This window comes from Artemia sp. Qi Xiang Cuo, chromosome 4 (genome assembly GCF_049724085.1).
Source record: "Artemia sp. Qi Xiang Cuo chromosome 4, ASM4972408v1, whole genome shotgun sequence".
NCBI lineage: Eukaryota > Metazoa > Arthropoda > Branchiopoda > Anostraca > Artemiidae > Artemia > Artemia sp. Qi Xiang Cuo.
The window spans coordinates 16,998,745-17,025,053 of NC_142797.1; the positions used below are offsets into that span (position 1 = coordinate 16,998,745).

The window sequence follows — 26,309 nt, forward strand, 5'->3', positions numbered from 1 at the left end:
GCTGTCATTTCTGTCTTCTAAGTGACTAAAAATAATGTCAGTATGCAAGGACGCAACAAAATTTCCTAATTTAGCACTACGAAGTATCTTCTTCCCTGAGATTTTTCTTTTTCATACTTTTTTTGTGATTACAAAAGCTTAAATTAACATGATATCACAACATTATTAGCCAAATAAACATGTTAAATCATAACCATATTTGATAGAACTACAAGATCTATCAAATTTTGGCTATTAACAGGAATCAAATCAACAAGCTAAATCCTCAAATTTGGAAATGGACGAAAGTAAAGAACAAATAAAACAATTTGATAAAAATTTACTAAATGGTCAAAAGTTAGGGGTAACACACCCTCCCCCCCCCGGAATGCTGCTGCTCCCATCACCACACATTAGTTGGCAGAAGGAGTTCATTGTCCCTAAAGACTGTCTATTCAACCTTCCCAGAGCTGTCATGGAATGGAATTTCATTAGGGTACAAGAAAGCCTTAACAGGATTACATGCTGAATCTGTGGAATATCATCACATATAGCAATTTAGTTGGCAAATAGATGATGGCCAAGAGAATGGAAAACTAGTAATACTGGAGACTCTAAGCTTCATGAAACAAAATCAATGAAGCCATCTAGCAACATCTAGACTAAACAATACCGTCCGTTGTGTAGCTCTAAATAATTACTACCTGTGTAGCTATGTATGTGTGTGGCAATTTATATCTCTAAATAATTACTACTTGTGTAGCTATATTCCACCTACTGTATCTTAAAAACTAATAATTATTAACTTACTTACTTATGTCCCGGACGTCCTCAAGGGTCGCGTTGGGGCCATCTCCTTCACAAGTTCCTGGATCAGTTTCCTGTACAAAGCCCGGTCGTCAGCTTGTCTCAGAAGGCATAAGAGGTCATCTCCGAAGTTGTCACGCCAATTATTAAAGCTTAGCAAAAATATTTGCAATATTGGGCACTACCACCAAATTACCCACAATTGTATTTGTCAATAATATGTCTGCTCGCAATTTGGTTAATTTGGAATATAGGACCTGATGAAATAGTTTAGAAATAAACAAACCATTCAACTTAGTCTGTTGTCTTGATTTGGTCTTAATACTAAACAACAGCACTCAATAGATAGCACTTTTCGGGAAATCTGAAGTTCAGATCCAAATTTAATAGACTTCCCCTCTTTGTTTTAAAGTGTCGTTTATAATTTCAGTATCAGCCTTTTTAGGCTATATTTTTGTATATTTTTTATAATAACCCCATTCCGTCGTACCCCCTTCTTGAAATAAGCGAGACAGCCAAGTGTGACGCCCTGACTATTGTGAGGGTTGAAAACTATAGCGTGTAATCGGTAACAAAAGTGCAAAACAATAGTGTTACTCGAGCCATAATTTTTTTTGACGAAGTCTGCAACACTTCATGCTGCCCAAAGAACACAAATCTTCCAGTCTTATAAAATAAGAATGAAATTCATAAGCATATCTTCAACAAAGCGAGTTCTTTGGTTAATTTTTAAATGATATTATTGCAGAAATCATGATCACAATAATATCTAGAAATTAGTGCTGATTGAATCACATCCCATACGAACCGGAAGTTTAAAAATGGGGTTCTAAATAAATTTTTAATTCCAACAGAATCGCCATTTGGCCTCGATTCAGAACTGATAACAATTATCCATGCTTACCTTTAACTTAATTATGAAAACAAATGTTAGTTTAAAACAAGATGTAACCTGCATAAATACTTACAGAGATTTGGCGTTTGCCTGTGGATATTGAAGGTGTACAGATCCATCGTGATTTTCCAGTTTAAACAAGGTGCCGTGCGCCTACCTTACTGCTAAAAACTTAACATGTTGAGCGTAATTTGTAGGGAACAATGATTCAGTTTGATCCCTCAATAATATAGGTAAGATATCCTTTTATTATTTGGATCCCGACACGTTGCAGCATGCTTATTTTTTTTATTCTTCGTGGTAGGATGCAGAGTTGGGTCACTTTGAGGGGGGGGGGACACTCCTTCAATTTCGATTTCAAATCATACAAATTGAAAATCTTTATACGATTTGGTACTAACAAAATGCAGTATGCCTGTCTTTTGATGCCAAGCGATTCCACAGCTTTGACTGAGCTTGTTTTTTGCACTGTGCCAGGATTTCAAATTGATATTGTACTGTATCAAAAGAATTCAAGAGCTTAGACTTGGATCAGTTTTACAAAATTCGGGGCTTACTTTGTGTACTGAATCAGGAAACAGTAAGTTTTGCATTAAATCAAAACTTAGCTGGTGTTTGCATTGATTCTTTAAAAATCCACAGCTTGTTTTCGCATTGAGTCAAGACGTTTCATTTTCTTTGACTAGCGTCCTCATTACCTAGTGCAATGTACATATTAGATGGCAATAAAAATGCAGCTTGACTTTAATAATATACAATTATATGGTATATACACTTATAATATACCATTACTTTTTATTAAATATTACATTTCATAAAAACTAGTTTATTGGTTTAAAATTCTTAAAACATCTAAATTTTTTTTTTATCATATAAAGTATTATTGTAAAATCTAGTCTATGCACCAAAGGAAGCTTGAAAATTCCATTCTTAAGAAACTTGCCAATTTTTTTCTGCAAACTGCAAGAAAAAAGGTATTAACTTTCCTTTGCGGTTAGTCAATTTCATTCATCTAACAATCAAGGCCTTCCTTTTCTTCTAAAATCAACCTTGTAAGCTTATGTTATCCACTCAGCAAATGATGCAACAGGCCTATGCTAGGGTAAAAAAACAGTATCCAATTGAGCAACAGTATGCAAAACTCAAACCCTCACATCTTGTTACCAAATAAGAATTGAGAAGAATTGTATATATTTATGAATAGCTAAAAATCTAAGCTAGGCTATGCATCAATATGGGTATCACTAAAATTGTTTAGGATCAAAAACTTGAACTTATTAGTTTATTGACTTACCTACAGGAACCTCTTTTTGGAAATACCAATTATCCTATTTTGATGTTTATATCCTTTTAGTGTTTCAGTTTTATTCACATATTAACAGAAAGATGATTTTCTTCTGATTCTAGAAATGTAACTTTTATTGCTTGATAGGCTATTTATTCTAAAAATCACAAATATTAAATATAATTTTTCTTTTCAACTACTTTTCAAAACAGAGACCACATCTTTAATTTAGGTAAATTTTTACCAAATCATATTATTGAGTTAGGAATAGCCTAAAGTGAATACACCATTTGATGCCTTTTTTTATGCTGATTACAAATATAATAATCATTTCTATCGGAAATGATTTTCAGCCCCCCCTCCTAAGCAAACCCCTACCCCTATATTTGCAAATATATATCCTGAATTGACATATGTAGGGGGGGGGGGGGGCAAAAATTCATTCCCGATAGAAATTATTGTTATATTTGTAATCAGCATTAAAAAATGCATTGAATGGTATAGGCCTATTCACTTTATGTGAAACTCAATAATGCGATTTGGTAAAAATTTACCTTAATTTATGCTGACAAATTATTCCTAGTGAAAATTGACAAAGAAGGTGGGGTTCTTGTTACTGCCCTCATATTGCATCATGCTGTAGGAAAAAGGGGTGGTTCAAAAACACATTGCTGTTTTTCCTGAATGCCAAAGAAAAGTGGTCTTTCAAAAAGATGTCTTTTACCCTAGGGCTTGTCCTAGTCAGGAAGAAACAAACTTACCTTTATAATCAGAATTTCATCCTAAGTTGGCTATTAGATCCTGCCTAGCCTAGTCAATTAGTCAGCTCTGAATTGGCAAAATTCTACTTTAGCTACTTTTGCCCATCTTGGAATGGGGTAAGGTTATGAAAATGGTTTGAAATCTTGACAAAACAACATTTTGCTTAAATTTTCAGTTGTCAGTTTCTTTTTCTCTGGCTTTAGTTCTGAAAATACAATTCCCATCATATGAGTAGAATTTTAAGCCATATCAATGTTTTCTTTTCAAATTTAGGAAGTGTATTTGCATATCTTTAAAACCTAATAAATTGGGATTGAGCAAAGTTGTGAAACTGAAAAGAATTTTGTTGTACTTCATTTAAGCAGAAAATCTATTTTACAAGGTTTTTTACTTTTATAACACACAAATTTTAAAGTTCAGGACCCTTTAGAAGGAAAAGTAGTGGAGGTAGATTTTTCGAAATACCTTCCCAAGACATACTTTAGCCTGTAGACCTATCCCTGAAAGTTTAATTTTCCTAACTTAATCCCTTTCCAAGATATTCAAAAGTAGCTAAAGTAGAATGTTGCCAAAGTTCAAACTTATCTCTCATTTGCATCAGAAATAAACTTTACCCCTCCCCCCTAATGTGTAAATATATAGCCTGAATTGATATGTATAGGGAGGGGGTAAAATTAATTTCTGACAAAAATGATTATTATATTTGTAATGACCATAAAAAAGGCATTGAGTGGTATGTTTACTTTATTCATATAAGTCAATAATATGAACTGCCAAGACTTTACTGGAAAATGGGTAAATTTCTTGGTGGTGCTATAATTTAGCTACAATGAAAGTGAAAATGGTAAATTTTTTGGATATTACAAATACTACAAAATATAATAATATTTTACAAAACATAATGAGTACAAACACTTTTGAAAATAACATTACAATAGAAAACCCTCCCTATGTCTCATCCCCATACTCACAAAATTTCTCAAATTTGTAATATCCACTTTGCAACTACTTCCTATTTTATTTTCTAAACAACTTCTATGCATGATATCCCTCCCAAAAATTTTACTTCTAAGTACCTTCAGTTCTTCACAATAACACATAAAATGTTCTAAATCTTCAGACTCCCTACACATTGGACAAGTGAAGGGACTTCTCTGTATTTTAACCCTCCCTAGATACTTTCTTCTTCCCCCAAGCAGCATGAAATTCCCTCTTACTGATAAAACCCATTTTAAAGTATTATTTTGGAGCCCAAATTTTAGATATATTTCTTCTCTGAAGGCTTCTTTAATTTTTACATATATTCCCAGGGATTGTGGCTTAAACTTGTCTTCTTGCCAAACCTGGATCTCTTGATCTTGTAGCACTTTTTCCACAGTTTTTGCAATCAATCCTGTTTCTAGCCATCATTCCACCATCCTGATAGCCCATAATTGTCTAGTATACTCTTAATTTGCACAGGCCAAGAATCTCTTCTTTTATCCAATAGCATTTCATTGAAAGCATTTTTGTTAACCGATAATCTGGCATAGCAATAATTTTTTCCCAATAGCCTACCATGCTTACTAACCATTTATTTCTTAAGCTAAATAGACCCAGGTCATACTTTATAACAATGCTATTAAAATTTTTATCTAACCCTATTAATCTTTTAAAATAATGAAGCTGTGTCCTCTTTATTTCCACCCCACCCCTTTTTTTGTCCCCATATCTCTGCCCCATTATGTATAGCAGGTTCTATTCTTCTTGCAAAAATATGCTTTTGTAGCTTGATATCCTTTGCTCCTGTATCCTTAATACAACTCTTTAAGAATATGCCAGTTAAACTTTTATTTTAGGACATTTATCCACAAAAGCTGTTTGATATTATCCAAGTAGTCTAAATCAAACAGTTCATAATAATGAACTGTAAGTAAGGAACAATCCAGCTCAATAGTAACCAAAACTCTATGCCAATAGATATATCAAAAGAATCAGATTTTTATGCTGATTTCATATATATAATTCTTGTCTTACCAATCAAAAGTTACACACCTGAGAAAATTTGCCTTATTTTCAAAAAAAGGGGAGAAACACCCCCTAAGAGTCATAGAACTTTAATGAAAATCACACCATCGGATTTAGCGTATCAGAGAACCCTACTGTAGAAGTTTCAAGCTCTTATCTGCAAAAATGTGGAATTTTGTATTTTTTGTCAGAAGAAAGATCATGGATGCGTGTTTTTTTTTTGTTTGTTTTTATTTCGCCAGGGGTGATCATATCAATCCAGTGGTTGTAGAATATTATAAGAGGGATCATTTGAATGGCAAATAAAATTTCTAGTGCCCTTTTTAAGTGACCAAAAAATTGGAGTGCAACTTGGCCCCCTCCCACACTCATTTTTTCCTGAAGTCACCGAATTAAAATTTTGAGATAGCCATTTTGTTCAGCATAGTCAAAAATCTAATATATATGTCTTTGAGGATGACTTATTCCCCCACAGTTCCCAGGGGAAGGGTGCAAGTTATGAACTTTGCCCATTGTTTACATATGGTATTGGTTATTGGGAAGTATACAGATGTTTTCAGGGAGGATTTTTTTTCTGGTGTGGGGGGTGGAGGAGGGGGTTATGCAGGAGAATCTTTCCATGGAGGATGTTTCATTGGGATAAGGGACATTTCTATGAAGGGGATGCTGGATATCCCAGCATTATTTAAAAAACAATCAGAAATTAAATTAACTGAATTACTGAAAGTAAGAAGCAACATTAAAAATTAAAACAAACAGAAAATATTATGTATATGCGGGGGTTCACCCCCAATTCAATACCTTGTTCCTTATGCTATGGTTTTTTAGTACTTTCCAAAAAGCTATATGTACTAATTAAATGGCCTTAGTAATTCAGGCATTTTTGATTCAAACAAAATTTGATTCTATTGTATCTGTTGTATCATATGAAAAATCATAAAAAAAGTAAAATTGATGTGTAAATTTTGTTTTAATTATTCATGTACCATGAGCCAAAATCAAAGCTCAAAATCAAATTAACTGAATTACAGAATTACTGAAATAAAACTTAAAACAAGCAGAAATTATTGTGTATATAAGGGGGTTCACCCCCAAGTCAATACCTTTCTCTTTATACTACAGTTTTATTTTAGTACTTTCAAAGAACTATCTATTCTAATTAAATGGCCTTTGTGATCCAAACAAAATTTGAACTTTAGCGTTGTTACGTTGTTAACAAAATTTTGAGAAAACCATTTAGCCAAAAAAAAGTAAAATTACTATGCAAATTTTGTTTTAATTATTCATGTACAGTGAGCCAAAATCAAAGCTGCATTAACTCAAAAACATTCAGAAATTAAATAAAAAAAAGTTTTTTTTAACTGAAAGTAAGGAGCAACATTAAAACTTAAAACAAACAGAAATTATTCCGTATACAAAAGGGGCTGTCCCCTCCTCAATGCCTTGCTCTTTCTGCTAAAGCTTTTATTGTTTTAAAAAATAAAGTTGTGAGACAGTGTCAAACTTTAGCATAAAGAGCAAGGCATTGAGGAGGGGACAGCCCCTTTCATGTTTGGAATAATTTTTGTCTGTTTTAAGTTTTAATGTTGCTCTTTACTTTCAGTTAAAAAAACTTGTTTTTTTTTCTTTAATATTATGTAGAGATGATGAGCAAAAAGTAAGATGTTCCTCATCCCTGCCTCTTGACTCCTCCCTGCTGCTCATAACAAAATGACGGGAAAGTGAAAATTTAAATTAATTGGCACTTCAAATCACTTTGATAGCTGACTAGTTTTCTATTTTAAACTAAAGTTTATTTTGTACACAGGATGTTATAGCCAACTAGTTAGCTAATTCTATTAAGTCTGTACAGTTCTGTTAGTGGTTAATTCAGGCTGAAGTGTATATATACATGAGACCTGATAGCTAAATGGTTGGGCTACTTAAACATTTGTATATAGCTGAGACTTTAATGGCAAACTAGTTAGCTAATTCCACTGTGTGTTTGTTATTGATAGCTGACTAGTTGGCTATTTTAAACTAACGTTTACTTATAAACAAGGATATCAATAGCCAACTAGTCAGCTAATTCTATAAAGTATATTCAGCTTCCTTATTAGCTGACTAGTTGGCTAGTTAATGCTGAAATGTATATATAGGTGTGATCTAATAGCCAACTGCTCGGCAAATTTAAAGATTCTATATATATACACTGCCAATCATATTAGCCATCTAGTTGGCTAGACATTTTTTCCATATATAATGTTTGGCTAAGGTTTTTTCTCTATATATAAACTGTACTATTTTATAATAGCCATTTGGTGGTATCCCATCCAAATATGAGATTTGTTTGCATTGCAAGTTAAATTTAAGCCAATGGACCTTCAAATACAATACCTTTTTCTCTTATTTTTGATATACAGGTTATATACCTATGTTTGCATCAATCTTGTTAAGACTAGTTTACCTGTAAATTGAATCAACAGACAAAAATAAGAATCAATAAATATATAGGAAAAATATTATATGGGCTATTTATTGGGGTAAAGTTAGAAATGACATGTTAGGTAAGATTAAAATTCAGTTTGTGATGGAAATAAATGTTATATTTGGATTCAGGATAAAGTTCTGATTCTAGAAGTAAGTTTGTTTCTTGGCTATCTGAATACTCTGTTTCTATGAATTTTAACCCATTTGGGTAGTATTTTCCACATTTCAGCCCAGGCTTAAAGTATGTGTCTGTGATTAGGCTCAACTGTTAACTATCAGTATGTTTAAATTGTCAGTGTTGCTTATAACTAAAATATTCAAGCCAGTCATGTACTTATCAAGAAAATTTAGGCAAATCCAATGCTGAAACAATCCACTCTCTATGTGGTATTATCATATCACATTTAACTACAATGTAAAATTTAAAATTTACAGTCATTTAACTGCTGAAGCACTGCTTAGTTGTACAACTACTGGGTATCTTACCATGTTGTAAAATATAGTATGAATATATATTCTGGACTGTATATTTATCTGTTAGGTAAGGGGGGGGGGGGGTAAATAATAAGGAAATGTGTGTCAATTCTAAGGTCCCTTTAAGGGCTCTAAATGGGTCTTTGCCAAGGAAATGATTAAAATATTTAGAAAGAGCATCAAAGATACATGTTTACCTTCCACCTTGCAAAGTAGGCCTAATCAAAACGTTGTAAATTTTGTAGGAATTTGTTTTAATTTTTTTTTGTTTATTAATAAGGCACAAAAGATTTGAATGCTGTACATCTGTGTGGTATCCAACAAGAAAATCTGATTCACAGCTTATTTAAAAAGTGCAAAAATGGGCATCAAAATTTGTTCCTTTTTTGAAGTATTTGCCTTATGATGCAGGCTAAGATGTTTGGGCCTACCATCTCTGCAATTCAGGGGGATAGATTAGACCTAGTTAATTTTGAATTACTGAAGGTTGTGATAATTTATCTTTTAGTGATTTCTTTTATTTGAGCCATTATTTGCCCACATGGCAGAACTCATCAAAATTGTATTAGAAAAGGGCTTTAAGGAAGGTTGGACAGGGTTCTTTTGTAAATTGGTCTGTTAAATCATGGAACATGTTACCTGACCATGTTATTTCAAGAAAATAATGTTACAGCTTTTAAAGCAGATTTCGTTGGAACTTCTTTTTATGAAGGGCAGTATATAGAGCCATCATATTTATGGCATTTGTATGATTTGTTTTACTCAGTGCCCCTAAAATGAGTTTCTTGAATTTGTCTCTTTGTGTATTCTGGTGTATTTGCTTATTTTTTTGTAATGTGTTCAGTCTATGGAGTTTATTTGTTATTGTAGTACCAATCAATACTCAATGGTCCAATTCTTGTTTATTGTCATTTTGTAACAAGGCACTATGGCTTATTCTTTTTTTTTTTTTTTTTTTTTTTTTTTTTTTTTTTTTTTAATAAATAAAATAAATTAAGTTCTCTATGATTAACATACTTCAGTTGTCCCTTTGAGCAAGATCTTTGCAAACAGGGTTCTTTTTCTTGAGATGCCCAAACCAACACTGTTGGTGTCTTTTGATATTGTTTAGAATTGTGTATAGTGACTTTAGTCCACTTCTGATTTCCGTGTTAAAGACATGCTTGGTGTTCTACTCTGTGCTATCCTGCATATTATGCTTGTGTTTTCAGTTTTAACCATCCATGAATAACACCAATTCATTGCTATAGGTGTGATCAGGCCAGTGTTAAGATGAACTTTCAGATAGTTAGAATGTTTTGAACAGAAGTTTGAGAGCTGGCAGAGCTGACAGGGGCTAGATTTGGCTTAATGTTGGCAATAAGTTGATTATTCAGCTTTTACAATATTGCTGAGGTTCAGAAATTTATTGACTGTTTTCACTTGCTTGCCATCAGCTGTTCTAGAGTGAGGAGGTTTAAATAGTTCTGGCATTATATAATCATGGCTTTAGTTTTGCTTCCATTAATATGCATACCAAACAGCTTTGTTGCTTAAATTGTGCTCTCTACCTGTCTTCAGAGTTCTGTTGAACATACCACTGAATGTGTCTTTTAATGATTTTTCCAAATTTACTAATTGCTACCCTTGCAAAACCTATTTTGAGCCCACAAGGTGATACCTTATCCTTATTTTTGGCTAGTGGAAATGTGGCTAGAACCCATTATTCAGTTACAAAACCTAATTTAACTTTTATCAGTCCTTTATTTCACATTTATGGATTTATTACAATCAAATCCAATGAACTTACCAATTAATCTCTTAATTTCTTTTAATTCTGCTATTTTCAGTTTTGTTGTTTCAAATAGAAAATTTCTATTTTCAAATAGAAAATATATCTATTTTTAATTTGGTAGTTGGGTGTGCTCCTCCAGTAAGAATTAGACTAATTACTAATTCTTTTCATTTGACAAAATTGATGGGAAATGACTTATATTACAAATGGCCTTCAAGCAACAAAATTAAATCCACAGTCATCAGTGACAAGAGCTTCTATACAGGAAGACTTACACTTGTTTTCACTTTGGGCATGCAAGTGGAAGCTTAAATGCAAGACTGCATTTAGGGAAAAACAACATAAGTTGGCAGTACCTAATGATTAGAGGGGACAGCTTCAGACAATTGAGCAACCCTTCAGCAGCTGAGAGAGATTTGAGAATTGTTGTTGATGAAATTCGAAGTTCCACAAACACACATACAGTGATTCCCAAAGCATCTCGGACCCTTGGTGTAATCAAGCATACAGTACACAGCAGATCATTCTAATTTATGACCAAGATGTACAAGGGTCTTGTGTAACCATTGCTAGAATGTGGGTTGTGTATTACAACACCCATGAACAAGGGTGGTTGGTAGTGTTGTATTCAATGAGAGACGTTTGATTGAATCAGTTTATTGAAGCCAACCGACCTGCAACATAAACAACAAGCATAAGCACACAGCAAGCAATACAATGAGAGCATTACAGGCGGCACAAACATATCATAACAAAGGTAAGCATACAACATCTTCCTTCACATACAAAAACAAATAACAAAACAAAAACAAAACTCTTCTGAAGCATCATAATCACTATCGTAAATAACCATAGTTCCATTTAATTATTCACAGATCAAAAATCTGTCTTGTGTTTTATGGGCCTTCCATATCTTGACACGCGTGGCTCAAATAGAGTCCCGTCCGTACTAGAATTCCTATTACAGTTCACTGGAACCGGATTCGGAGTTGCAAACGGTGTGTCTGGAACATCAGCATTTTCATCAACTCTAAACCTTGGTGGAGTAGCAATAGTCGGACTGGTAGCGTCTAGTTTTTCAGGGGACTCAGTACCCTCAAGTAATGGACCCGGCGCAATGGACTGGCTTTCATCTGAGTCTACAAGTTCGTGTGGAATGTTAATTTCAGTTTCCCCCAGCACAGTGAATCTAGGCTTCAAATGCACGCGATTTCGTCTCTAAGTATTTCCGTTTGTACTAGATAAGATCTTGGCTCTGGCATTGACAGAACTATCCCTTTCTTCCACTGTTTATCTTCTTTTGACAGTTTTGTCCAGACTGTTTCGTTTGGACTCAGCATAGCTAAGTCTTTTGCATGCCGGTCATAGTGGGTTTTCTGCCTACACTGGTTTCTTTCATGAACCCTGATGATCTCTTTTCTAGGTATTACCTTGGGACGCAGCTGGATAGTTGGTAGGATCGACCTCGGAGTCCTGCTCATGAGCAGTTGAGCCGGTGATGCAGATCCACTGATTGGAGTACTCCTGTACTCAAGAAGACCAAGATAAGGATCCGAATCGGAGTCGACTGCTTTCTGCATGATTCTTTTCGCAATATCTACTGCCTTTTCTATATGTCCAGTCGATTGTGGGAAGTTCGGGCTTGATGTATAGAGCTGGATGTCGTACAGTTGCAGAAAACTAAGGAACTCACTGGATGAGAACTGCGGCCCAGTGTCTGACCGAATCTTCAACGGTATGCCATATCTAGCAAAATGTGACTTGAGTTTGGTGATGATGTCCGATTAAGTTGTGCAGTTCAACTTGTCAATCTCAATGAACCGGCTATAGTAGTCACTAGTAATGAGTTAGTTTCTGCCCTCCAATTAACAAAGGTCTACACCAATAGCTTCTCTTAGGCCTTCGGGTAGTGGAGAGGAAAGCAAAGACTCTCTGGGGTTGTTTGGTGAATATTTCCCACACGATTCGCAGCTCTTTACAAACTCTTCTATTTAATGGTTCGTTCCAAGCCAGAAAACCACAGTTCGCGCTCTCTGTTTGGTTTTTTCCATGCCCATGTGGGATGCATGCAGTTGCTGGAGAATGTTTGGCTGGATGGCTAAAGGAATGACAATTTGGTCAGCCTTCAAGATGATGCCATCAACAACCGCTAGCTCTTCTCTGAAATTCCAGTATGGGATAACAGGCCTTGGACAAGACGTTCTGATGACAGGCCACCCTTCCTGGATCACTTTGATGAGGGTTTGCATGACTGGATCTTGCTGATTTTCCTTTCGGATTTGCTCCATTTTTGTATCACTAACAGGTATGTGCTTAACAAACGAGTTTACATGAAATTCAATCTCATTTTGAAAATCGTCGCTTTCTTCAGATGTGTGCAGTCTTGACAGGGCATCAGCTACTGGGATATCTTTGCCTCTAATGTAGTGAACCTCCAAATAGTACGGCTGTATCTGAAGCATCATCCTTTGCAGCCTTGGTGGTGCCTGAGACAAAGGCTTTGACAGAATGGTTTCCAAAGGCTTGTGATCTGTGTACAGCTTGACTTTTCGGCCATAAATGTCTTGGTGAAATTTCCGACAGCCAAACATGATTGCATACAGCTCCTTCTCGATCTGTGAGTAGTGCTATTCTGTCTCATTCAATGCTTTTGAGGCAAATCCCACAATCTGTCCGTGAGTTAAAAGCTCTGCCCTAAGGCCATGTTTTGACGCATCTGTTTTCAACTCTACTTCCTTACTTTGAGCATCAAATGCAGCTAGGTTCTGACAAATAGAAACCTTGATCTTCTCCATCTCTGATTTGCGAAAATCTGTCCACTGGAATGTATCCTGCTTTCCTAACTCTCTTAATGAGTGGTTCAAAGTCAAGAGATTTGGAATGTAACGAGATAGGAAATTGACCATTCCTAAAAACGTCATGAGCTTCTCCTTGCTTGTAGATCATGGCATTTCCTTTATAGCCTGAACCTTCCTTGGATCCGGCTTTATGCCTTCAGCTGTGATGACGTGGCCAAAATAAGGGATACTGTGAGCATCAAATATACATTTCTCAGGGTTGAATTTCACTCCTTCCTTTCTGGCCCTCTCAATCAGGCATAAAAGGTTTTTATCATGCTCGTCATCTTTATCAGATACTATTATGTCATCCACAATCACACCTAGACCTTCTAGATTGTTGAACGTTTCCTCCATTTTCTGTTGGAATATGTCCTGAGCACACACAATCCCAAAAGGCATTCTCATGTATTGATATCTTCCAAAGGGTGTATTGAAAGTTGTCATCAATGACGATGGTTCTGACAGTTTGAGCATCCAATACCCAGTCTTGGCATCTAGCTTAATAAACCTGTTGTGACCATGAAGCCGTGCAGCTATGTCTTCAAAAGTTCGCATGGGGTAATAGGGTCATTGTATAGCATTATTTAGATCCCTTGGACCTAAACACAAACGCAGAGACCCATCTTGTTTTTCAACGGTGACAATTGAGTTTACCCACTCAGTAGGAGTTGTAACTTTCTGTATAATACCCTGTTTTTCCAGCTGTTCTAACTCGCTTTTTAGCTTGTCATGAAGGGCGAATGGTATACGTCTCACTGGATGTACAGTTGGCACAGCATCTGGCTTCAGATGTATGGTGCACTCACCCTGCAGTTCGCCTAGGCCAGTGAAGACGTCAGCAAAGTCTTTTTTACCTTCTGGATGAACAGTGTTTCATGATTTTGCTCAACAGTTCCGGCCACTTTCACAAGACCCATGTCGACGCATGCTTCATAGCCGAGTATTGGCATGGCTTTGGTTTTTACAACAAAGAATTCATATCTACCTGTGGTAGCCTTGTTGTATGTGCATGACAGCATACATATCCCGATTACTGGGATTCTCGTACCTCCTTATGCAACAAGAATCTGCTTGGTCTCTTTCAATTCGGGTCTAAGGACAATTTTCTGAAACAGATCTACTGGAATAACATTGGCTTCTGCTCCAGTATCGATTTTGAACTTAATTTTCGATTCCTGTTTGTTCACGATGATTTCTGAAGTCGGTTGGCTTCCTTTTATATTTACAAAGGATGCCACAAAGAGTGTATTGATGAATACTTGGTCGATCTGAGCTGCATTTCCACTTTCAACAGCATGCACTGGTTTGCTTCTGCAAACTCTGGCAAAGTGATTTGAGCGTCCACAACTTGAACAAATTTTTCCTTTTGCTTGGCACCTGTGATTTGGATCATATTGCCCTCCACAGAAGTAGCACTGCTTAGGCTGTGAAGCATATGCTGACTGGTGTTGCTTCCTTTTATGTAGACTATTGATCTCCTGTTTGATCTTCACATCTTTTGAAACATCTGCCATTGTGCCTGGGTTGTCTCATGGGCTCTAGCGATTTCTATGGCTTTTGAAAGTACTAATGTACCACCTTTTGACAAAATTTTCTCCCAAATTTTTGGTGATAAGATTCCACAAACAATTCTGTAGCTCACCATGTCATTAATGGTTGCTACTGGGTGATCACGGTCCTTAACAAACACGTAGATGCCTGTTATATACTGTTCCACTGATTCATGCACACTTTGGTCTCGCTTGTGAAGCTTGTACTGAGTAAAGACTGGGTTGACAGATGGTGAAATATGTTCCTTGAACTTTTCTAGGTAGCAAGCAATTTTATCTGTCTCTTCTGCCTGCAATGTCCAAGTACTGTATACGTCTCGACCTTTTTCACCAAGCCACAGAAGTAGATATGCACACTGTTGCTTTTCAGTTTTTCCACTTAAAGGGCCTGTGAACATTAGCCGCACATGTTGTTCAAATTATTTCCATGACTCATGACTGGTTGCTTCCCAGTCAAAACGAGGTGAAGGCGTAGAGTTGTCCATCTTGACTATTCTTCTGACACCATGTTGTATTCAATGAGAGACGTTTGATTGAATCAGTTTATTGAAGCCAACCGACCTGCAACACAAACAACAAGCATAAGCACACAGCAAGCAATACAATGAGAGCATTACAGGCGGCACAAACATATCATAACAAAGGTAAGCATACAACAGGTAGAAAATAGAAGCTGTCCAAAGTCATGCAAGAAAAGCTGTTGATGGATGCAAGAATCTTGGCCACCCATCTCAATTGAATAAACTACAGCTCCCAATGCCTGTGTACTGATGTTGAAGAGGTGAAGTCATAATAAATTTTAAGCTTTTGAATCCTGGCTCTTCTGTCAAAAGTCCTTTAAGTTTGATGAATCCTCTAGGACAAGGGGGCATAGCAAAAAGCTGTCCCAGAAGAGGGCAGATTCCAGAGTCCACAAACACTACTTCTCCAATACAGTGGTTGCCCATTGGAACAATCTTCCTGATATTATTGTCACTGTCCCCTCCATTGATGCTTTTAAGATTGCCATTGACAAGAGTTGGACCATTAAACCATGGAAGACATAGTAGGATGTAATTGAGTCTATGGTTCCCCATCATCACTTGCCAGCAACTCTACAGGATTGTTCCTTATTTTGCTTGACAGTGTGATTTAAGGTAATGAATTATTAAAAAAAAGTATTGAATTCTGAATTGTATTGTTTGATTTTATCTAGTTCAAATAGATAAAAAATAAAGAACAAGTCGTTACTTTAATGGCACAAAGTAGTGCAAGGGTAATGATACATATATCTGAAAAAACATGAAAAGGTATATTGAGACATATGCTCATCTTCTAGCTGAAAAATTAATCAAGATTTTTTTTTTTTAATTTACCTTGAGGGTGATTGTTGCTATCTGATTGATGTAATTGGCATATGCCAGATTGTCAATTAGAATCCAACCTATTTTCATTCCTTATTCAGTGGGTGTCAAAGAGAAAATGGTATACTGGAACAGGTTAAACAAGTGTAGGAAGAGTGCCTATCCTTGGAGAACACCAAAAGTTGTCCAGTTTTTGTCACAAAGGTCATTAGTTGTCAGTATTTTAGCTTTTAAGCTAGTTGTATATATTCCTATTGGTTCTGACAGCTTCGTCTGGGACTCTGTAGTGTCCTAGAATATGCTGCAAACCTTCCCTCCATCTAAAAAGGCTTCCTGCAAATCAATGAATAGTTGACATGGACCTCTATTTACCTTGATGTATCACTCTTTCATTTGACACAGAGTAAAAATGTGGTTGATTGCCGTGGTCGACGGCCAGCTTAACATTTGCCATTAGCAAAAACAGGAATTGCTTCAATTTTACAGAGGAGGATCTTAGTGGCTTGCCTGGCTGATATGCTAATAATTTTGACACTGTTCAAGCCTTGGTTTGTTGATTGGAGTTATTATTGCCTTACATCATTTCCCTGGGACATAAGTGGAGCTGGTGGCTGGTATAATAACATGGTATGGGTCAACAACATCATCTGAGTCAATGTTCATTAGTCCTCCAATGACACCATCTTATCACAGAGCTTTGGATAAATAAGACATCAAATGAGAAGGTGAAACTCTAGTAGACTTAGATCATACAGAAGGTTTGACTGCCCTAGATTAAGATATTAGCAAAATGAATATATTTCTGGTGGGCTTTGAGAGTTTGGGATGCAAGTATACATAATACATATGAAAAATAATGATCACAAGACAAAGTTACTTTAACTAAGAATACAAAAAATAAATACAATATTCATTTCCCTCTTCATGGAATTTTACAAACAATATGATAATCACTACAGTTTCAATTACATCCTAGCAAAATCACATCTGCCAGCAAGGTAAGGCCAGAGTCTATAAATTCTTATTATTACTATTAGGAGGGGTGGACCCACTATCAGTGGGTCAAGGCTCAGGCCTTCGAGGTCCATTGCCTCTACACCCCGAAAACTAAGCTTTATTTATGGTTGGGGGGGGGGGACCAATGATGGGTTCAGTCTCCTCACCCTTACCATATATCTTTCCAGCTGTCGGACTTCTCCTTCCCTTACTATGTCCTCCAGCTTAACAATAACATTATGAAATATCTCAAGCTGGTGTCTAATCCTAGCTGGACATTCTTCTATCAGATGCCTTCTTGTTTCCACAGTAGCATCTTGCATTTTTGGAAAAATGGGGTTCACCCCTCCCTATTCAGGATAGATGTTTCCCGAAATTTTCAATTGTTGTTGTTGCTTCTGTAACCATTCTTTTCTTGGACCTTTTCAGTTATAGAAAATGTTTAGTCAGGATGGGGTTGAACCTATAGATTCTTACTGGAGTGGCTGTGTCAGCTTAGTTGATTGCTGAGTTCAAGTTTATCTGCCATTCAACATTAGGCTAATCTTTATAGACTCTCGCTTTGAATGAATGGAGAGTGGCTCACTTGACTGTCTTCTATTTCAACCCATTTCACAATGGCACGGCTCTCACAGTGAAGAGGCTCTGCTGCTACCTTTAGTGGGACGAGGGGAGCTGGTGTTTTTTGCTATGGCTTCTGGCATGGTGTGTGACCAAAGGGATAAATAAGTCCTTCATTGCCCCAGAACCTAGCAGTTTTCAGGTCAATTGTATCACCATCCTTTTACCAATATATAAGGGTAGGTATTTGCAGAGGTTGTTGATATTTTTTACATGGAGTGTGTGTTGCAGACTGGAAATAAGTTCTGTAGCCCTTCCCAGAACACTATAAGGGCTTGTTATCCATGTTTTACTCTGGGGATTTTACCACCACACAAAACTCCAAGTGAGCATAAACAAGGGGTTTATATGGCTTCTTAGCCACATATGGCTTTCTTGTGATGAAAGTAGGTTTTATAAGCCCAGGGACTTGGTTAGCTTTGGATGCTAGGGCTCATGTGTCCCTGATGTTTCAGCTCATTATAAGTTATAACTCCAAGATCCTTCTCTTCAGTTACTCTGTCAAGAAGATCACTTCTAATGTAGTAGCCATGGTGAGGGTTGCTCACTCAGAATACAAAATGTGCATCAATATTCGAATTTTCATCTGAAGACTTGTCTTCTTATTCACCCATTCTACCTCTTACACCTTATTGCATTCGCCATCTTTGCTAGCAATCAAACAATTACTGACCCTGGTACACAGTTCTGCAAATTAAAGTAACACATAATCTACAGCATAGCCTGGATTGTAAAAGCTGTTACAACAGGTCCCTTAAACTTTTAAATATATTGTAAGTTTAAGGTTTTTTTTCATGATTTGGTAGTTAAGGGTAAACACGATATGAAGGGTTGTTAGAATCTTGCAAATCGTATTTTCTATTGAATTCATGTTTTCTATATTTCTTAGTTTAAACTAGGATTAAATTAAAATGTAATGTAGAGGTTTTAATTATAGTTGTATTGAAATTTTTCATGTATAGTGGACCATGCAAAAAGTCGGGTAGCATGGTAGCAATGCTACTTGGACGTTTTCATGACCTAGTGAAATTTGTTGGCAGATTTATCTGAAAATACCATTTTTATATATTAAAAATACTTTTTGCTCAAAGAAAAGCTGTCAAAACACAAGTTGTGCTGCTAAAGTGTTCAAAGCTTTTTGAATTCTGGTACTGGCAGCTTTTGAACTTTTTCAGAATCTGTATAGGGCTTACTTGTTGTCCATGGCAAACAGAAACATAAAAACCATGATCTTAACCAGGTCAAGTCTTTGCTTGGTTGCTTTTGAGCAGCACTATCAGAAGTTATGAGGCTCCCTAAATAGACAAAGGAGTTAACATTTTTTACTGGCCCCCCTTTTATTGTCAGATGCACAGTTCCTGTAACAGGGTCTCTAGACCCCTGCATAATCTTGGTTCTGGCTGTATTAATTACCATCCCAAAAATCCTTGGTTGCTGACACTAGTTCATCTGTATCAGCTTAGAATGGATGGTTTTGGATGTTCTTGATGCCATCTACATTTGATAAGATAATTTCTGGCTCTTTATTCTTGGTAAATCGATTTTATATATATATATATATATATATATATATATATATATATATATATATATATATATAAAATCAATTTTATATTAATAATTTAGTTTAGACTCTATTGCAATATTTTTAAATTATTGATTGTCAAAACTTATTGCTCGAACGTTTCTTCTGATACCACAAATTAAGAATTCTCATTACTTTTGACCAAAAAAGAATTTTGGCTGCGTTCATTTGTATTTGTTTTATGCCTCTACTTTTTGGTCATATTGGCATTGGCTTGATGAGGTTTTTTCCTTTGATTTTGGCGTGATATGTCGTTTTTCATCTGGGACATGCTTAGTCAAGTTATCTCTTGCCTGAGTTTATTGAACTCTCTTTGTCCCTGCTTCAATTGTTGCCCAAGAAGTGAGGCAATACCTTTTGGTAATAAAATAGTAGGGTAGCCTAATAGCTAACTGAAAAAAAAAAAACAGAAGAAACTTAAGTAATATTTTATGGCAGTAGAGAGGCTTGGAATTTTGGCAGAGAAGTTCCATCTGTTGGCTAAAAAAAAGGAAAAAAGAAGAAAACACATGAACAAGCTCAATGTCAATTAATAAACAACAGTCAGTGGCAAACTATTTCTACTCGATTTCCTAAACTACTACTACCACTTACCAACTCACCACAGCACCAAGCCGCCTCCCATTTCCCTTAAATCTTTCTTTATGACATTCTCCCACCCCAACTACAGACAACCTGCTTTCTGTTTAGCTCTAGACAGTTGGCCAAAAAGGACCATCTTCAGAAATCTGCCATCCTTCACCTGCAGAACGTGCCCTAATCATATCAACTTTTCTCTCATTATAGCCCTAGAAAGTAGGACTGAACCACACTTCGTACAGCCTATTGTTTGAAATACGGTCAGTCATCCGGGTACCATAGAACAATATGCAGGCTATTTCTCTGGAAAACATCTAACAAATCTTCATCCGTTTTTTGGAGCGCCCATGCTTCAGAGCCATATTTTACCACTGTCATAACTGTAGCTTCCAACATTCTAATCTGTGTTTGCAGACTAATCTTCCTTTTCTCCTAAACGTTTTTTAAACTGTGAAAAACACCCTGAGCATCTAGTTTTAGCATCTTCAATGTCCTTACTAATAATACTACCAAGGTAAGTGAAGCTGTCCACCTGATCAATCTTTTCATTACCCAACGTCTCCTTTTCATCTTCACTTATTCCTATCCTTAGTGGCTTAGTCTTCTTAACATTAATTTTCAAACTAATTCTAGCACCCTGAACTCGCAGTACCTCTAAAAAACCATTCGTTTTGCTGATGCTTTCATCTAGAATGCTTAAATCATCAGCATATTCTAAGTCCAGGAAAGTTGTTTCTCCCCATTTGATTCTGTATTCTCCCATTGCGATTCCTGTGCTGTAAAGTCCATCAAAATAATTCATATAAAGGGGGATAGAACACAACCTTGCTTAACTCCTGATTTAATAAAAACCATCTGCTAACCTCATTTTCTACCTTAACTGCAGCAGTGTTTTTCTCGTAAATAGCACTAATCACTTTAATGTATTTGTCTGGTATACAAGGATAAGTCCTTCGCTAAAGCTCTTCTATCAACAGAATTGAATGCTTGGCCATCGCCATAATCTATAAAACTGAGGACTAAAAGTGTTTGATAACTGAGACACTTCTCAATTATTAACCTAAGAGCGAAAATTTGGTTGACATATCCTCTACCCTTTCTTAAACTGCACTGTTCTTCTCTTAGAACTTTGTTTACAGCATCTCTCAGTCTAAAAAGTATCATATTACTAAATAGTTTGCTACCTATATAGACCAGGCTAATGCCTTGATAATTAGCGCACTCACATATCACCTTTCTTATCAATGATTTAATTAGGGTTTTCCTAAAATCGCTAGGTACTTTCACTTTTTTTCAAAATCTTATTAATAATCTTAAGTAACTTATTTCTAACCTCAGAGCCACCATACATAAGATGCTCATTTACCACACTATCAACATCTGTGGCCTTATTAATTTTTTTATCCTTTTAGTACTTTTGCTAATTCTTCCTCACAAAACCTATCTTCCTTCATATCCAAGGTGTCAGAAACTTTTTCATTTTCCACTATATCTTTTCCTGCAACTCTATCTTGGTTTAGTAGATTCTCAAAATGTTATGCACATTTTTCTTTAACTCTTTTCTTATTACTAATTGTGGCCCCGTTCCTATCTTTAATTGCGACATTCTGAGTTGACTGCACCCTCTCAATTTATTAACATGCCAGTACAATATAATCACTATTATTAATTTTAAAAAATCCACAAAATAAGTTTTTCAAGGAAAAGAAAGAACTCCATTAAACCAAAAATGAGCAAAAATAGAATCAAATAATCTGCCAAAGATAAAACCACCACAAATCAGCATCAATAATGAAATGAAACCCAAAACGAACAGAAATTACAATAAATAACCGAGTCAAACTCAAAACGAGCATAAATTAACATGAGTAGGGGTCAAAATCCTCATGCCATCTCAAGGCCAGAACATAATTTGCACTTTACTGAAAAAAATACAAATGAATGTGCATTGTCAGTTTAATATACATATGCTCATATTTATTCTTTAAAATTTTAATAATTTTTAAAAATGTGAATATTAATTTAAATAATATTAATTTAATTTAAAAATCGTGAACGAAAATTTAGAAAATTTAATTTTTTAATTTAGTTTAAAAATTAAATGATTTTTAATAAAAGTGAAAACATTTAAAAAAATTTCAGTAAAGTGCAAATTACATGTTTTTCAAAACATTTTTTGATCTAGTTCAACATTCCTTGAAAAACTCACCTTAATACCCTTCGTATTTTGGAAAAGTAGTTGTCAAACATGCATACCTTTTCTCAATAACATAAACTATATGTGAACAATGAGCAAATTGCCTAACTTACAGCCCTTGCCCTAAGGCCTGGGAGCAGAGGGGTTGACTTCCCCAAACGCATAATTGTTGAACCTTTCAATAATGCTGAAAAAAATGCATGCCTCAAAACTTTGGTTGGATGTTTGTTTTTGGGAAATGATGGGCTAGGGGGGGGGGGGGGGCTGGTTGCTCTCAGATCACTTTTGACTCTTAAAAAGGGCACTATAATTTTCAAATTCAAATCAAATGAGCAAATCTGAAGTTTATACAATAAGCCATTTCATAAAAACCTTATATGCCCCCAGGACATAACTTATCATCCTTGTCCAGGGCTCTGGGGGATTGTGTCAACCCTTGAGTCATTGTTATATGTTCTTTGGACTATTTTTTTTAGAATGGATATCTCACAATTCAATCAGATGCGTTTCATGAAAGAGGGGCAATTGGGGGGGGGGAATGGCTAGTGGACCTCAATCACTTTTGACTCTCAAATGAGAATTAGAACTTCCAATTTTCAAACAAATCAGCCACCTCTAAAGTTTATACAACCAGCTCTTCCATGAAAACCTTAAATGCCCCTGTAGCATAACTTACAACCCTTGCCCCAGGCTCTGGTGGTTTGTAACAACCCAAAAAGCCTTGTTATATGATCTTTGGACCATGTTGAATAAAATGGCTATCTCAAAATATCTATTGTCTACATTTCGGGAAAGACGACGTTTGGGGGGGGGATATCTGCCCTCTGATCACTTTGACTCTTAAAAAGAGCACTAAAACTTCTCATTACCTTTCCAGTGAGGCCTCTCTGAAGTATATACGACCACCTTTTCTGTAAAAAAAACCTTATATACCCCCAGGGCATAACTTACAGACCTTGCCCTGAGGGATGTGGGGTGGTTGTCATCCTCAAAGACTAAAGACGTAATGTCTCTTACCTTTGTTAGTATTTATGTCTTTTACCTATTGCTCTCAAACCCCTTTTGACTCTTAAAAAGGGAACTAGAACTTCCAATTTTCAACCAAATGAGACTCCTCTAAAGTTTATACAACCATCCCTTCCATAAAAACCTTAAATGCCCCGGGGTATAACTTACAACCCTTGCCCTGAGGGCTGTGGAGTGGTTGTCATCCTCAAAGACATAATGCCCGGACCCTTCAACTGCGCTGAATAAAATTGCTATCTCAAAATTTTGATTGGATGTGTTGGGGGAAGTGATGGGTGTAAAGGGGGGGGGTTGATTGCTTTCAAATCATTTTTGACTCTTAGAAGGGGCATTATAACTTCTCATTTCAAATCAAATGAGCCTAAGCTGAAGTTTATACAAACAGCCATTCCTTAAATACCCTATATACCCCCAAGGCATAACTTGCAACCCTGGCCCCAGGGCTTTGGGGGTTGTGTCAATCCTAGAGCCATTGTTATATGTTCTTTGGACTAGTTTGAACAACTTGGCTATCTTACAATTTCAACCAGAAACGTTTGGTGAAAAGAAGGGTAGCCGGGGGGGAGGGGCTAGTTGCCCTCCATTGCTTTCGACTCTTAAAAGGGAATTATAACTTCAAATTTTCAACCAAACCTTGCCCCTAGGCTCTGGGGGTTTGTTTCAACCCCAAACGCCTTATTGTATGATCCAATCAGTATGAGCCATCCAATCACTCTGAATCTTAAAAAGGGCACTAGAACTTCTGATTACCATTCCAGTGAGCCCCCTCAGAAGTTTATATGACCACGTTTTCTATATAAAAAAAAAACTTTTATGCCCTCAGGGCATAACTTACAACCCTTGCCTGGAGGGCTGGGAGGAGTTGTCATCCTTAAAGACATAATTTCCGGACCTTTCAACTGTGTTGAACAAGATGGCTATCTCAAATTTTTAGTGGATGTGTTTGGGGAAATAGTGGGCGTGGGAGGGGGGTTAGTTGCTCTCCAATCACTTTTGACTATTAAAAAGGACATTAGCCCTTTCAATGTCCAATCGAATGAACCCTTTTCGAAGTTTTTACGACAACTCTTTCGATACGAAGTGCTTTGGTCTATCCCCCCCCCCCCCAAAAAAAAAGAAAAGAAAATACATTGTGCCAACAATGTTCTTTACTTAGGCAGCGCTATTGTACTGCCTATAATGTCGTCTAGCTTTATCTTCCAGATCCTCAGCAATTTTATCCATGGCTCCATTTCACACCTCCTTAGTTCATATTTTAATGCTTTCCCCACTTGCTTTACATTCCTCTTATTTTCATTTGATCTATCACTCAGATAATTCTTGTACAAGCCCCTTTCACTAATATTCACTAATATAGCTTTTTCACTAATATTCCTTGCTATGTTTCTAACTTTCTTCGCTAATACACCATCAGCAACATCACAAATAATTTTCCTAAAATTATTCCATCCATCTTTCACATTGTCGAATTTTAAACTCTTGAATTTAGTATTCAACTGTTCCTGGGAAGTTTCTCTCAAATTCTTATCCTGGAGTCTACCAACGTCATAACTTCCCGGGAGGTAGTTACTCTTCCAAAATCTCAGCTTTAAATTAACGATAAACACTGCTAGATGGTGATCTTTATTTTTAACATCAATATCCGCACTCCTATATACCCTAGTATTTTGTATTGATCCTGCCAGTCTTTGGTTTACAATAACATAGTCAATAAGGTTTATTGTCTTACCATCATGTGAATGCTACGTTAACTTATGGGCGATTTAGTGACCAAATACAAACAACTAGATTGTTATACCTACAAAATTGCAACAGTCTCTAGCCATTACTGTTTTCTTTTCCCACGCCAAATTTACTTAGGCTAGGATACCATCTATCCCTATTTCTACTGACCTGGGTGTTGAGGTTCTTTATTGTAATTGGACCTGTTTTTGTAATGAATATCTGACTGTTAAAGTGGCCCACAAAACACCTCCCATTGTTTCTATTGTGTACCACTCACTAATACAAACAGGGACCGGACTTAACTCGCGCCACATCCGAAATTGATCTGAAAGACCAAAAGTTGTATTAGTTTTTTTCTTAGTATTGAGCAAACATAAAGATTAAATAAGGGACATACTCTGTTTAATTTTTAATGTTCTCATTAATAGGGCTGTTATCTGGTAAAAAATGGTGATCCTACCCTGACTTAGAATAAATGAAACTGATGCGAGAGCAGATGTGTATATAGGGATGGATTCTTCAGCCAGGCTCCCTCCCCCTAGCATTCCAAAAATTTATTGATTTTCTCAGTTTTCTATTTTTCTGTAGAATTTGCATGTTTTTTAGATTTTTTTTTTTTCCTATTCCCCCTCTCCTGCCCCAAAAAGTTTAATTCATGTGCACATACTTTTATTAAAGCCTTTTCATTATTTTTATTTGTATTACTTATTAAAATTAATCAATCAATTTAGTCACTGCGCCGTAATATTATAAAAATAGCAGTGGCATTGTCAACATCAATTTAAACCATAGGCAAAAAAAAGAATTGGCATTATCAGTATCAAATGAAAGCACTAACAATAATTAACTATGTTCAATTATTAAATGAGCTGACAAAATATGGTACAAGTGAAGATAAGTTGCGCTGCCTTGAATTCGGTGCTGGTTGTTTCAGGAAAACTTTAACAGCAGCTTTCCTCATTGTCGCAGGACCGTCAATTCTAGGCTCTAAGAAATCCGGTAAGATGCTTCTATGCCGTTGTGAAAGAAGCCGTTGGCTACCGAACTTCATGACTGATTCCTGTCTGCGTCGGAATAGGGTTTTGAGACAGAGCCTCTGGAGACTCTCCTCGTATGAAATGTATGCTTGGCCGAGGATGATGCGGCAAGCCCGTTTCTGTATCTTCTTTATTTGCTTGTCCTGTTCTTTTGTTAAGCCGAACCTCATGACTGCTTCCTATCTGCGTCGGAATAGGGTTTTGAGACCGAGCCTCTGGAGACTCTCCTGGTATGAACTGTAGACTTGGCCGAGGATGATGCGGCAAGCCCGTTTCTGCATCTTCTCTATTTTGCTTGTCCTGTTCTTTTGTTAAGCACGGATGCCAGACTTGACAACCGTATTCCAGAGCGGGTAAG

The 26,309-nt window shown here is 36.2% G+C and overlaps 2 protein-coding genes across 4 annotated transcripts in view; one reads left to right on the forward strand and one right to left on the reverse strand.

Moving 5' to 3' along the window:
* Positions 1–2,587: 2,587 nt before the first annotated feature.
* Positions 2,588–26,309, forward strand: part of LOC148952827 (uncharacterized) — a 135,435-nt gene continuing 111,713 nt past the window's right edge. For 2 of the 3 annotated variants that reach the window (XM_089088116.1, XM_089088114.1), the window contains exon 1: positions 2,588–2,655. The gene's annotated coding sequence lies outside the window, so the exon portion shown is untranslated. Of the gene's footprint in view, positions 2,675–26,309 lie in introns of all 3 variants that reach the window. The other variant, XM_089088115.1, reaches the window with a different exon arrangement.
* Positions 12,444–13,043, reverse strand: LOC148952828 (uncharacterized). The gene has a single exon (XM_089087792.1). It carries the CDS (start codon positions 13,041–13,043, stop codon positions 12,444–12,446), a length of 600 nt encoding a protein of 199 aa, XP_088943918.1.